Source organism: Coenobita brevimanus, chromosome 107 (genome assembly GCF_032717465.1).
Source record: "Coenobita brevimanus isolate Jiangsu-jjx chromosome 107, ASM3271746v2, whole genome shotgun sequence".
Taxonomy (NCBI): Eukaryota; Metazoa; Arthropoda; class Malacostraca; order Decapoda; family Coenobitidae; genus Coenobita; species Coenobita brevimanus.
In genome coordinates, this window is record NC_137060.1 from 9,077,574 (window position 1) to 9,094,065 (window position 16,492).

Below are 16,492 nucleotides of genomic sequence, written 5' to 3' on the forward strand. Positions count from 1 at the left end.
TCTCCCCCTCTTCATCCACTCTAAATTGTAAACAGCTGAACACTGTTTTCTTGTAATCTTGGATGCTTCCGCTCTTCTACGTGGGGATATATCAGTTTACTTCTGCAACTAGTAGTTAACGTTCTTTGTATACTTTTACTATGTCGTAGTCGATACAAGGGCTGAAGGAGTGCCAACACGTGGTGGCGCTGTGCACCCTGGGAGGAACAGGTGATGCGTCCATCCTGGGATCCGAAGTTCCCCATATTTCCCTGTATCTCGCTGTAGGAAGGATCCCGGTCCTACCCTGATGAGGAGCTGTTTACCAGAAGAGGGAGCCGGGTCCCTACGCATTGTAAGTAGTACTGTACTGGGCATGTAGGACGGCCCAACTGAAGCAGTTGCTCACCTCTGTTTGACGGGACTGCTTGGCCTGATAAACCGGGTTAAGCATCAGCAACAACGACTATGTCGAGAAGGATTTCCGCTGTCTGCATGACGAGTAGGTACGGTTCGGTAATACCCTTTCGTTCCATCGGTCAGTCTGCCAGCATGCATATCCGACCATTTCGGCTCTAACTTTTGAAAGCATTGGCCCAAACCCATCATTTTCTGTAAGCCATCCATCCATCCATCCATAGCCCGACGCCCTAATCCCGCAAAGGGTGGCCGCAGACAAAACGCCTCCAAGTCACTCTGTCACCCACCATTTGACTCCCCTCCCCCCAACTCACCCCCCCCTCCCTCATATACCTCTCAACTCCATCCCTCCACCTCATCCTCGGTCTACCCCTCCCTCTCCCTCCCTCCACCTCACCTACATACACCCTCTTAGTCAGTCTTTCATTCTCCATCCTCTCCACATGTCCAAACCACCTCAGTGTATTTCTCCTAATCTTTTCAACCACATCCACATCTACCCCACAACGTTCCTTCACTTCTTCATTCGTCAACCTGTCCCTCCATGTCACTCCACATGCTCCTCTCAAGTAACTCATTTCCACTGCTCTCACTCTTGACTTGTTCCCCTCTTGCAAGGTCCACGCCTCGCTTCCATACGTCAGGGTAGGGATCACAATACCATCATGCAGTGACTTCTTAACTTCCATACTCACCTCCCTATTTCTCATCACTGCTTTCAGTGTGCCAACAACCTTCCTTCCCTGCTGTACCCTTTCACGTACTTCATATATAGGTCATGTTCGAATATGAACGAAATGGGTTAAAGACCAGCGTTACAGGAGTGAAAGAAACTCTTAGCGGGCGATTGGTTCCTGCCTCAAGGGTATTCAAACGAGGTATATATACAGAATGCAAGAAAAGATTTAAACATTCATTTCGATGACGTTTACATCTTTATTCATGCTACCACCAAACAGTTTTATCTAGATTCAAAAAGTAAATCGCTACTGAGGAGGCAACAAGGAGTCTCCTAGGTCCACGAGAATAAGGCTCTAAGATTCTGTGGCTCAGGCTTAAATCTGCTTGGTGTTAAGGTGGATCTGCTCTATGTCTGCCTTGGATCCGCTGGTTCTATTCTTGGACTGTGTTCTGTCTTGGATAATGCAATTTTCCTTTATGATCTTGTCTCCTTTCCTTCTTCTTCTCATTATCTCTGTCTGTCTGTCTGTCTGTCTCTGTCTGCCTGTCCGTCTGTCTGTCTGTCTGTCTGTCTCTCTCTCCACATCCATCCTCATCACCAGCAGATTAAGTGTGACAGAACAATAAGGATGATGCACTTACAGCCTCTTATTTTCTGAGTTACGGCGCAGACAGATATTTTTCTTCACATTAACAGAGGACGCCTGGTGATTTAGTGGTGAATGGGCGCCAGTCGGGATGATGACCCTCCCTTGCATGCATATAAGACTGGATGTTATATGATCAAGCAATGCCATCAAAGGAATTGGCCTGTTGCATACATTTATATACTGTCGATTACAGTAGCCTACAGCATCATAGAGTTAACCTTGGATTTTATATATATATATATATATATATATATATATATATATATATATATATATATATATATATATATATATATATATATATATATATATATATATATATATATATATATATATATATATATATATATATATATATATATATATATATATATATATATATATATATATATATATATATATATATATATATATATATATATATATATATATATATATATATATATATATATATATATATATATATATATATATATATATTTATATCAATCAGTCAATCATTTCCTGTGGCACCCCACGGGATGCATAGGGCCTCAATGAACTCTCTCCACCAATATTTGTCTCTTGCCATCTCCTTCAGGTCCCACAAACACTTCTCTCCTGCTTCTTTTTTCATTGTCCTCAACCAGGTTTCCCTCGGCCTACCTCTACCTCTTCTTACTCTAGCAGTCCACTCTGGCACATCCTGTATTAAACTATTATACCTTCTTTTCTGTATATGTGCCCCAGCCACTTCCAGCGAGACAGTCTCACATATTCATTAACTGGTTTCACTCTCGTAATATCCCTTACTCTTGCATTTGTTAACTCTGTCTTGCCACTTTACCCCAAGAATCCTTCTCAGTATTTTATTCTCATAAATATATATATATATATATATATATATATATATATATATATATATATATATATATATATATATATATATATATATATATATATGTGTGTGTGTGTGTGTGTGTGTGTGTGTGTGTGTGTGTGTGTGTGAAGATAGAGTATCAAAGATATACGTAAGCTATAAACCTATTGAATCCACAAATGAAATAGACGTACGGACTTTCCCAGATTTTTAGTGTGTTCATATCTTCAGGGAAATTTCACACGAAAGCATTTGAGTTACCGTAGTTTTTCATTACTGTATTTTTCTATGTATTTCAGTATAGTTAATTACAGGGTAGTTATAATACATGTAAAAATGACTAACACTTACAAACATTGCCAATTTAGCCTCTCCACGCATCCCATAACACACATCCTTTCCCATTTCGTACCTAACCAGCACGAGGAAAAGTTAATTCTGGCTCTCACACTTCCTCCGCAGAGTTATACACATACGCATATAGATACAGTTATAACAGTGATATTTCCAATAATATATATGTGCAATATGTAACAAAATACATAAACTAAGTGACCTAGGCCCATATTCTCGGCAGTTAAGGAAGCTTCCTAACACCTTTTCCTAAGCGGCTTATTTTGCTTATTACACTTTACTGTCCCATTCTGTACTTCAAACACCATCATTCTCTTCATAAACAACTTAGAAAAGCATATAAACCAGCCGCATCCAAAAATAAATCACTAAGGAACAGGTGCTAAGAGCCTCCTTACCCGACGAGAATACCGGCCCTTAACCTAGAACAATAAAGCTGTCAATATTATCTCCATTAATAAAGCCGATCGACTCCAGTAAAACTAAAGGTATATACTCTGAAAGGCATTGTAACTCACCAGACACGCACCGCTGAGTAGAGCAATCAAGAACCCAGGCACGACGATGGCCAACTTACCTAAAAAAAAAAAAGGGAAAATAATTAACAGTACTAAATAATTACCTAAAGCATTTTATAGAGAGGAATAAAGAGTAACCTGTGACTGGCTAACTTTCATTTACTCCCCACTGTTTACAAGTTTTTAATCTGGCAAATCCTAGTTCTATTTTTTTTTTTAGGCTATTTTTATTAACTCAGCGCTAGACTAAACAAAAACTAAGTTGAAGCTCCACTGACAAATAAAAAGCTGATTTGCCAGGTCCTTTATATGGTGACATTTATATGAAAGAAATTGATATTTTAGAACACAGCATTGATTGTCTGTACTCCGATATTCTTACTTATGTATGATGAGTGTGCTATGTGTCTCATTTGAAGATTAGTTTAATGCTTGTTCAAAATTACTACTGAATCCTCAAAAAGCATTTCAGCTAGATTCCGACAACTAGACAAAAGTTAAGCTAGCCCGAATGAAAGTCTAAAATAATCCAAAACAGCTAGAGTTTAAGGAAGACAGTTTTGAACCCTCTAAATGTCAGTGCTACGTACAGTTCAATAAAATCGTCTGATGTTAATGTGAGAATATTCCAGTGTGAAAAATTCAGTGGAAGGATTAAAGCATCCACCTCCATACTGACAAGCAAAAACTAAAAAACAGAGACAGCAGTCATGCTTCAAGTTTCGAAAGTGATATATGAAGCTCATGATAAGTAGACTGCATATGGCTTCTCTACCTCGTGTCTGATGCGCTCTGTGTCATGGCAGGCAAGGTGGTAGGCAGGTAAACCGCATCGAATTTTTGCAGTTGTCCCTTAAAAGATGCATCAGAAACTGGAGTATTGTATAAAATTACGCCGTTACTACTGTAAAAATTTGAGAGGAAGTCTTTTATTTCTTTCTACAATACTTTTTTTTTTTTTTATTGACACTGCCATACGATATTATTTAAGGAGGACACTAACAGTTTCAAAAGCCTTTTCCAAACTGAATAAACTAATCTAAAAATGGCAAGAATAAAACATAAAAGAGGTAATCAAATTAAGCAGGTTAAGAATTTGGCATAATAGATTTGTTTTCACCTGACAGAATTGGGCCACTCCCACAACTAGAATACCACATCGTGGACCCGTATTCTCGTCGGGTAAGGAAGCTCCCTAACACCTTTTCCTTAGCGATTTATTTATTTTTTTAACATATGGCTGGGTAATATCCTATTTTTACGTTAGTTATGCAGAGTATGGGGATACTGGAAGGATTTATGTTACACACAGGAGGACAGTACGATGTAATAAAGAAAACAAATCGCTTAGGAAAAGGTGTTAGGAAGCTTCCTTAACCGACGACAATACGGGCCATGGTTGCATGAAATTAGATCAGCCTTCGTTTCGAGGATGGGATGAATCTCCTTGGTTACTAAACTTTTTACCTTAACTTGGCCCGGATTTTTGCCTTTTTGCAGCTTTGGATAATGGCAGAAAAGGACGATGCTACGGCTCTACATTCTTGCGACAGCGCTTCTTCGTGATTAGCATCGTATTGCAGTGTTAATTTATTTCGGTAGTCAAGCTTGAGAGTTTGCAATTTTGGTCCAAGTTAGAGTAAAAAGAGCATAGTCAGACCCATAACACATAGCCATCAACTAAGCCATAAAGGATACATCACATCCGCCTGAGTGTGTAATGAGAGTGTGTGAGAAGAATGAAGTATACACCAACCTGCGAGTATTAGGCCGAGTGTGCAGCCTTCCTTCTTGGTGAGCTGCACTGTGCTCACTCCACGCACCTCCTCTGAAACACACATACCAGCATCACTATTAGACTAAAAATATCATCACCATCATCATCACCATATCATCATCATCATCATCATCATCACTACCATCTGCTTTACTGTCATTACTCATCTAAAAACACGAGATGATAATACAGAAACTAGGAGACCATCACCATCATCATCATCATCAGCAGCAGCAGCAGCAGCTAAAAATCATGAACTGGAAAAAGGACAAAAAAATCACAAAGTAGGATTCCACTATTGTCCTCATCATGATCATTACCATCAGCCTTACTTTCATTATCATTACTCATCCAAAAACAGAAAATGGAAAAAAATAGACCGTCATCATCATCATCATCATCATCATCATCATCATTATCATCATCTTCATCATTTCCCCACTATTTAGCATGGGGTATATAGGATCCGGAAGTTACTGTAAAGGTTTCAGATTCTACTGTACTTCTGGTGATTCGTGGCAAAGACTGAGGTATGAGGACGTAAGAAAGATTCAACTATTATACATTTTACTTGGTTTGTGTGTGTGTGTGTGTGTGAGAGAGAGAGAGAGAGAGAGAGAGAGAGAGAATGTTGAGGAAGTATATGAAACTTCAAATACCACTTTACAGTATGTATGCAAGATTTATGTTTGTGTACGGTATGTATGTATGTGTGTGCATGTATGTATCTCTTTATATATGTATGTTTGTGTATACGTTATTTATGTATGTGTGTGTATGTATGTACGGAAAGTATGTATGTGTATGTGTATGTATGTATGTATGACTTACCGGCAATGAAGCTTATCCTGGGGTCCCTGGGTGTCCCCCCATACTCCCCCCCGCCACCACCACCCTCCTCTGAAACACAAACACAGCTTCGTTACTACATCATCATCATCATCATCATCGTCATCATCATCATCATCATCATCATCGTCATCATCATCGTCATCATCATCATCATCATCAACAACAACATCATTACCTTCATCGTCACCATTCACAACATCAACTATCATTATAATAATCTTCCCCTGTATCATTATTTTCATTATCAACATCATCATCATTATCTTCTCATCATACTTACCATCATCACTATCACCATCATCATTCACATCATTTACATCATTACCATAATCATTACCATCGTCACATCACGCTTATCACCACATCCATCATCTTCACTATTTACATCAATATAATTATCACTATCACCATCATCAGAGAGAGAGAGAGAGAGAGAGAACTTCCAACCTTTCAGTACAGGTCTATATGCTCTTTCCCGAAAAAATCACCAGGCAAGAAGAAATATATAGATTATCGTGGTGAAAGACAACCCTTTCAACACAAGGATATTATTTGCATTTTATCTTTTTAATTCGAGTACTAAAGTAGAAAAATCCCTCCCATGCCAAGACAAATCGTCTGAACAAACAAGAATAAAATTAACAAACACACGATGAATTCTCTCTCCTGCTTATAATCTTTTTATTTTTCTTCGTTTTGTACTAAGGACATGGGAAGTAACGTGCAGAGTATTAGGTCTAAATCATCATCATCATCATCATCATCATCATCATCATCATTAACCAGACCTCTTTTCCAGAGACCCAGAAAAAATAACAGATACTGACGAAAGTTTGTCCGGATGAGTGAGCCACATACTCATCCACTCTCCATTTAAGCCCCCGGAATCCTGACTCCTCTTGATAGGGGAAAAAAAAAAAAAACTTAAATGGTGCCAGCACAACAAACCCTTCCCGACAGTAGTCATTGGTGTTAAATAATCGTTACTGCCATTTATTATCAGTACACAGTTAACGTCTAAGGCAATAGCGCACTTGTTTTCAAGTTACGCCCTCTGAAAATCCGTGATCTTGCATTTGACCTTTCAAGGTCACTCAAGGTGAAAGGTCATGCTGCCAAATGAAAGCTCATATGAGACTTTCTATATCTTGACAATAGTAAACATCTCAATCTTGAACGAGTATCGAGTTGTAGCCCCCTGAATATGCGTGACCTTGAATCTGACCTTTCAAGGTCACTTACGGTCAAAAGTTATGGTACCAATTAAAAACCCACATGGGACTTCCTATATGTTGATAATAGTAAATATCTATCTTCGAGTTTCGAGTCATGGCCCCCTGAATATCCGTGACCGCGAGTTTGACCTTTCAAGGTCATTAAAGATCAAAAGTCTTAGTGCCATATGAAAGCCCATATTACGAGTTCCTGTATGTTCTGCATAGTAAATACGTCTATCTTCAACCGGTTTCAAGTTACAGCTCTTTGAAAATCCATGATCTTGATTTTGACATTTCAAGGTTACTCGATCACTTCCAAAATGTAATCACTTTTGGGGGGGACCAGTGCCCTGAAAATCTCATGTAATTTGATTCTGCCGTCTCTCCGTCATGTTGCTAACACATAAACAAACAAACAAACAAACAAACAAACTCGACTAAAAAATACCTCTCCGGACTCCGTCCTGGCAAGGTAAAAAATCATTATAAAGACGAGGAGTTGATTTCAAGTCCAATTATTAATCTCAGATCAGCTAAAGATGTAGGTGGTGACTTTTACGTGACTGGGATTTTGAAATGATGAAGCGAAATTGCAACCCGTCCAACTCGCTTGAAACTTCAGTGATTAGATTAGCATGGCAGGTCTGCCATTATCTTACTTTCTCCTTCCTTGTCTCTGGATTTAACCACACCCAATCTTTCGGTGGGAAACAATATAATTTCGTAGTAGTAGAAGTAATAGTAGTAGTTGTAGTAACGACTCAATTTAAGGTCGGGGTACGTCATTAAGAACCAAACGCATCTCGTCTGATCATAAATCAGTGTCAGTTTAACATGGGTTCAATGGGGGTAGTAGTAGTAGTAGTAGTAGTAGCTGCTGTTGCTGTTGTTGTTGTAGTTATTGGCGGCGGCGGCGGCAATAACGGCGAGGGTTTTGGTGGTGTTAATGGTGGTAGTGTTAGTGCAGGTGATGATGAAGATGAAACTAAAGATGAACATGAAGATAATAATGACGAAGACTATGCTGATGATGATGAAGATTAGGAAAATGATGATATTTGCAAGATCTCTCTAGGTTGCAATACAGTTTCAAGGAGATGTAAAGGAACTACTAAGAGCGACTGTAAGGGCGGTGTAGATCTAGAGTATCGATGGCGGCAGTGTGGGTGGCACATTTATTATCGGTCACGTCCACCTCGGCGCCGGTGTGATGCTCGGGCCCCAGATCGCTAAGGTGTGTAGAGGCCTTGTTAGGGAAATGTGTTTTGTGGAAAGAGGGGTCGTTACTGAGTAGGGACAGAAGCGCCTGGAGGTCTTTTTGGCAACCACTCACAGGATTCTGTTTCAGGCTATAGAGGTCTTGTAAGGGAAAGTGGTGTGTCGTGGGAAAATAAATCATTACTGAGTACGGACACAAGCGTTTGGATGATCTTCTGTAAAGAGTGAGTCGGTGATAATAGGTTAGCACGTCCAGCTCGCATATGGAACAACCGAAATTAGACCCTAAGACCGGTTAGACTCTTGAACCAATCTTGTTTCCTCCTTGTCCCTATTCATCCTCCAGTATTTTGGGGGACCTGGATATAACATTGACGGTCGCAGGTCATATTCCAGGGAAAGAGTATGTCTTGGCAAAAACAGAGTGGCTGCCTTACTGATCCTCGTGTAATAAACAGGCATTAATTCTAAGTCTTCTTCTTTCATATTAAGGATGATTGTGTCGTGGAAAGATGGGTCGTTTTCTGAGTGGGGACAGTAACACAAGTAGGTCCTATTATCGAGGCCATTTTTTATAGCATGTGGCATCAGGAAAAACACAGACAGATGGATAAACAGACGTACAGTGAGATACAGATACACAAACTTCCCCATCCTCTAGCACTAGTATCCACCACTGAGAACAATCTGATCAACTTAGGAGGCCTTCAGTCACGTCTTCCTTACATGTTTATTTTTGCACGTTAATATATTTACCAGCCGCGATGGCAAAGCTGGTACTGTTTTCCATTTGTTTGTCTGTCTGTGTGTGTATCTGTTAGCGCGATAACTTAGCAGTCACTAAAGATATTATAAAAAAAATTTACAAGTGTGCAGCAGGGATAAAAATCTCCTACGAATTCGAAATTGGTGAAAGCAGGTCAAGGTCTGTGTGCCTGTTACCATGATAACTTCGCAACCGTTCAAGATATCATCACAAAATTTTACAGGTGTGTAGCAGGGATGAAAATCTCCCACTAGTTCGGAATTGGTGAAAGTAGGTCAAGGTCAAGGTCATATTCCGAGCCGCGCTAGATATGTATCGGCTCGCGGCTGGCGTGATTCCCCTCTTGAGGAGGGGGGCCTCTAGTCTTGTAGGCATTAAGGCGCCTTGTGGTTTGGTGGTCAGTGTGCCTTGCACAGGTACGATCCTAAAGAGGTGACTAAAGGTTCCAAGGGAGGCAGGCTGGTTATTTACCTTTAAACTGACCGGACTACTGCATCCTATCCTCGGTCCCTTACACTGTGCAGGGCATAATGTGGGACTGACTATTAATTATGTATTACTTGACACCGGACTACACCAATTCACCACACCAGCCGTCAGTCACAGATGCCATAACATGTCCTCAAATATCACTAAATTCGTTGTGTGAATGTTTTAAAATGTCATTAACTTTTCCAGCTTGAGGACGTAATTTATTGTTTTATTCCTGCTATATCCAGATCATTTTACTGAAGTTAAGTGATTTTTTCGAATTGGAGAGAACGAATATAGAATTAGCTAGAAAGCGCTCAGAGAGCTTATACCTCCGCCAACGACTACTGTCACCAAAACTATTATAAAAAAATCAGGCTGTAGTTTCAGACTGTGACATAACAAAAAGCATGACTGTATCAGCTTCTCTTGAGAGAAAAGTCAGCAATGATGGTTTTAGAAATAATCACCGTGTAACCATGAAAACAGGAAAACATTTATTTACATACCTTTCGACAGCCATTATTTTCAAACACAAAAAGATATAAGCTTTAGTTTTATAGGCATCTAAAAAATCCGCAAGACTGCCTTATCCCGCAGTGTTTAAAAAAAAAAAAAAAAAAAAACTCCTGGGCCAGCATTTGGATCCGGATCCGCTTCAAAATCTAATGAACTTTTTCTTGGTCAATGGACTATCCCTCCAGGAAATTTAATCGAAATTCGACTGTAACTTTTTTAAATATTTTGTGGACGGACAAGCGGACAGACACGGGTGATCACATAACCGCTGCCCAAAGTCGTTGGCGAGGTAATTATGCCCTTTACCAATAGAGTTATGTAAAACAGCTGAATATAGTAATAAGACTGTAGAAAGATAAAAAAAATATGTCACTGTACTGAAGGGATCAACTACAAAAATCGCTGGAAAACAGTGACGTTGAGATCTCTCCAGCGGTCAGTCAATGAACTATTCTCTTTAGCATAGAAGGCATCGTAACACTTCTTTCACAGCTATTTATTTTGTATATTGCGCCATAATATACTCCTGTATGTTGTGCTTAAGTGTTTTGTCTTGAAACGGTTGCATCAGTAGCATAAAAGAGGATGCTACAGTACAATAAGCAAAACAAACAGCTGAGGGAGAAGTTTTACGATATTTCCAAAACAACGAGAATGAGACTTACAGTTACAGTAAAAAAATTTCAGATGTAACTGATTTTGCTCCCTGAAGCTAGAATGATGCTTGCTAAAAATTGTCAGGGATCTTGGGGAAAAAAAAAAAAAAACTCTTAGTGCAGTGTGTTATTTCTACTCTTGCGAAGATCTCTAACCCCTTTCAGTTCAGTGGATGGGCCCATGTTGTCAATTCGGGGGATTGATTTGACATGTAGCCAAGGAGACGATCGGTTCGCAGATTGTCAAAGGCCAGTGTATAACCCTGTGGTCCTATTACTGTATAGCATATCATACTGAGCCCCCGGAAATCAATTGCTTGTCCATTTAACTCGCTGATTCCGGTAACATTTACAATTTACTCCTGATGCTACCATATTTAATTATTCAATTTCCGAAAGGCCTCTCGTATAAACAAGCCTAGTAACACTGTATCTAACTCCTCAGCTAGAAAATTCTACCCTAAAATGAATAAGATTTTTTAAAAAGAGATGGGAAGAATAAAAAGAAAAAGACATCCCCAGGCTCACTGGACTAAAACAGGCCTGCTGTGTATGTAAAGTTGCATGACCACAGGTGGCTTGGTTACTGAGATACATAAGATGCGATATATAAGGCTGGGAGGAGTAGTGGTGTAAGGGCGGGGACCAAGGCCCGTGTTTTCGTAGGTTCAGGAGGCAGTATCTATTCCTTAGCGATTTATTTTACCTGCTATACGTTAATGCTCTCTTGTACATTATTTATATCATTTAATTTCCAAGGCAGATTGCATGAAACACATCGAAAGGATTATTAACAACTGACATGTACAAATAAAATGGTAAGGAAAAGGCCGTGAGGGATTCCTTACCTGACGAGAATGTGACACTAAGACTTAAAATATTGGCCTTTACCTCAAGCTTCTTAGGTCTATGTAAAGTTGAACAAGATGATAAAGCTTATGGTATTGTATTTAACCCCAACCCAACCTAACTTCATCTAACCTAGCCAAACCTATCTTTTAGTAACCTTACCCTGACAGTGTCATTTAGCATAACCTAATAATCTAACATGAACATCCTAGTGTAATATATTCTAGATTCTAGGCTAACAATAACCACCAATCCAACTCTATCCTAACCTACCCTACGCTACCCTACCCTACCCAACTCTACCCTACACTGTCCTGGAAATAGACAAAAAGCACCCAACTCAGTTACGGTTCTGGAATTTGCAGGAGGCATGACAGGAGGCCAAGTGTTATAGTCTAGGAGTCACGAATGTCCTAAGGCAAGACTTCAATTACGTGGTGGGGATAAGGACCGAGAGGCGGTTTGTATGACGTATTACTGTGGCATTAGGAGGCTCATCACCATCCTTATTCTCTACTTTATTTCTATACAAGGCACATATGGCTACTTATATGTTACCTGTGTAAATTATTCTATGCTGATACTGACAAAGATGAAATAACATAGAGTACCAACCCATTCAGTTCAGTGTCGTTATTTTTTTATCATTGCATTAACCAACCGATATTATCCACCTCATTACAAAAGCAGTAGTGAAGGTGTCAGCATTCATTTTCAATAATCTTTTTAAAGCCTCTCAGTCGGGTATCTTTCTTATCTCATTCTTTAAACATTCAGCAGTTTTTGTTCCATCCAGCAGTGACTTCTCGAGGAGGGGAAGTGAGATTTTGCTTTCACTAATCTCTTTACAACATGAGACCTTTCCTAACTTGAAAATAATCGTTTGGAAGTATAATGAAAAAAGAAATAATTTACGTTACCGGATGGAAGTAATTAAGGACAGGTACCACACAGACATTTGATTCTGCTATTGCCAGAGTTAAAGAGTACCTCGATTAATTCCCTTCGTGATGATAACCTCTTTTAGATCGCGAAGTCTCTCGAGGAGCCATGCTGTCCGTTAGTCACTCACTTCAGATTTTCGGAAACGAGGCATTGAGCTCCCTTAGAATATAGTACTCCTGCATATAGTACTTTTGCACTTGTACTCGCTACGGTAGCACCATTCAGTTTAATTAAGCTCAAAAAAGCAGTCATTATTACCAGCTCCCGTGGAGTAGTACATGTTTTCCCGTATATTCTGTGTATGTTAAGTACGTAAGAACACACACACACACACACACACACACACACACACACACACACACACACACACACACACACACACACACACACACACACACACACACACACACACACACACACACACACACACACACACACACACACACACACACACACACACACACACACACACACACACACACACACACACACACACACACACACACACACACACACACACACACACACACACACACACACACACACACACACACACACACACACACACACACACACACACACACACACACACACACACACACACACACACACACACACACACACACACACACACACACACACACACACACACACACACACACACACACACACACACACACACACACACACACACACACACACACACACACACACACACACACACACACACACACACACACACACACACACACACACACACACACACACACACACACACACACACACACACACACACACACACACACACACACACACACACACACACACACACACACACACACACACACACACACACACACACACACACACACACACACACACACACACACACACACACACACACACACACACACACACACACACACACACACACACACACACACACACACACACACACACACACACACACACACACACACACACACACACACACACACACACACACACACACACACACACACACACACACACACACACACACACACACACACACACACACACACACACACACACAGGACTTATCACAACAACTTCAAGTGATCCTAGGGCTAGTTTTGAATAAAAAATGCTTTATCAGCATGGCCTCATTTCTTAACACTTATAGAGTTGCAGTTGCTGATAATCTTGTGGGCGAAAATGATCACCCTCGTTGTTAACCCGTAAGTCCATCAGTAAATGTAGCTCCATAACACTTGAGAACTGGGCCCATGTTGACAGTATTTTTTACTCAAAATCATCCGTGGAAATACCACCTGAAGTTAGTGTGGCAAGTCCTGAGAAACCATAATGTGTGTATCTATCTATATATATATCTATCTATCTATATATATATATATATATATATATATATATATATATATATATATATATATATCAGAAACTTTACTTCACCTTGAGATATACAGTATATGAATTTTATGTGGAAATGTAGCTCTAAAGCTTTAACTATTTTACTTAAAATATTCTCTATAATGATGTGTAGTCTACGTCGGCGTGAGAGTTATGGTAGGATGTGAATGTCTAAGTCATGGTTTAACAACAAGATACAATATGTATGCTGTAATTCTCACACCAGCAAGCACCATGGACTTTCCTAAAAGATTTTCACTTAAAATACAGTGTATCCAAAAATAAGCCACTAGGGATATCCTCACACAATGCTGCTTATCTACTTAAACCAACGCATTTGTTTTCATTTTGGCCTAAGTACAAAAATCTTTCCCCCTTATTAACCTCCAGCACCTCATGATGAAAGTGAAGTGTGGGCCGAGTTAGGAAAGCTTAATTTTTGGGTCAGGCTGGGTAAATGCAGTCAGCAGGGATCAGAGAAAGTACTATCGGCAGCTAGAGTACAGTCGCCTCTCTACTTTTCTCCTCATGGCTTTTGAAAATTTGCCTCTTCAATCCTAAGCACACGAACTGGACACTGAACTGTAGCCAAGGTCACTAGGATAGGTTGCTGCAAATTCACCAGATTTTCAAAGTCCATGGAGAGAGAGGCAGGAGCAGCAGTAACATTTTTACTCATATGGTGATGCAAAATAAAGAAATGAGACTCCAACCATAGAATCTGCAGCCATACTTAGAGGAACCTGCAAAACACACTTAGAGGGACCTGCAACACACACATAGAGGGACCTGCAACCCACACTTCGAGGCACATGCAACACACGAGGAACCTGCAACACACAAGACAAACCTGCAACACACACTTAGTGGAACCTGCAACGGGCGAGGAACCTGCAACACACTTAGAGGAACCTGCAACTCACACTTAGAGGGACCTGCAACACACACTTGAGCCTGCAACACACACTTAGAGAAACTTGCAACCCACACACTAGAGAGGGACCCGCAACACACACTTAGAGGAACCTACAACACACACTTAAAGGAATCTGCAACACACACTTAACAGGAACCTGCAACCCACACTTATAGGGACCTGCAACACACACTTGAGCCTGCAACACACACTTAGAGGACCTTGCAATCCAAACACCTGGCTAACACCCTCTTCACGATTTCGCCTGCCATAAAATCTCGCTTAACCCTTCAGAGGCCATGCACATCCTCACTCAGGGGGTTTATCATGACCAACACCCACACGAGCACCATTCAGCCCAGGGAAACTCCACGTCGCTGTGATGACACGTTTTATATCTCTATCATGTTTGTCTCTCTCTCTCTCTCTCTCTCTCTCTCTCTCTCAACCTACCTACCTACCTGTATCTATCTATCTATCCATGTTATTCTTGCCACCACCAAATGATTTAGCATTTGGGAGAACCCCTTCACAGCAATGAGTTTAGGAGTAAACCCTATAACCCCCCTGACTATAAGAGGTCCTTCCCTAACTAAATATAATCGTTTGGTGATCCCTAGAATAACAAATCGTCCCACTGGAATAGTCAATCATCGTGGATAATAGTTAGCCCCATTTAGTCCAGTTATGGGATTTATAGTACTTTGTTCCTTCAATCTCTAGACGATTTTATTCCGTTTAGGGGAGACTTCAAACAGGAGGGGTTTGTTACGGCCTTCAGTAACTCCATATGTAGTCTAAGTCGAGTAAAATCGTCTGTAGGAAGCACTAATAAAAGAAATTAATACGCCATCATAGAGAGGATAGTAAGTGCTGGATCCCTTGAAGATGCTCCTCACCCTCGTGTAATCCAGTATAATTATTTTTAGCATATTATGGCTAATCTAACTTTGTCACTAACAAGATGTCGATATTATTTTATTTTTGCCACTTACAGATGATTTTAATTAGCTCTGGGATGCCTTTCGTTGTCATGTAGTTAGAAATTATCCTTCCATAATCCCTTCAGAGAGATGACGTATTTTGCTGTTTATTCTTGTTATCTCCAGACGATTTTACTTAGCTCAGGTGAGACTTTCGGACTGGAGGGGTTAGATACAGCCCCCATTAACCATTTCAGCGCAAGACGTCTCCCGTAAGCTGAATAAAATCGTCTGGTGGTGGCAAAAAATATGTCGAAGGAGGGAACAGGTTATTGCCTTTGATACGATGACTCATTTTCAGTTTTATTCTTGCTACCTACAGACGATTGCCTTCAGTTTTGGCGAGACTTTCCTTTATATTAATCCTTGCTGCTGCCAGACGATTTTATTCAGCTCAGGAGAGACCGTAAGCAGTGGGGGATACAGAAACAACGGCCATTACAATGTCCAGG

The 16,492-nt window shown here is 40.2% G+C and overlaps 1 protein-coding gene across 1 annotated transcript in view; it reads right to left on the bottom strand.

Moving 5' to 3' along the window:
* The window catches only part of Grip (Glutamate receptor interacting protein), a 644,837-nt gene that overhangs the window by 271,675 nt on the left and 356,670 nt on the right, over positions 1–16,492 (bottom strand). Inside the window, exons 2-3 of the mRNA XM_080285631.1 lie at positions 6,070–6,138; positions 5,218–5,289 (exon numbers count right to left, since the gene is read on the bottom strand). Of these exons, the coding sequence (XP_080141757.1) occupies positions 5,218–5,289; positions 6,070–6,138 (141 nt within the window). The remainder of the gene's footprint in view (positions 1–5,217; positions 5,290–6,069; positions 6,139–16,492) is intronic.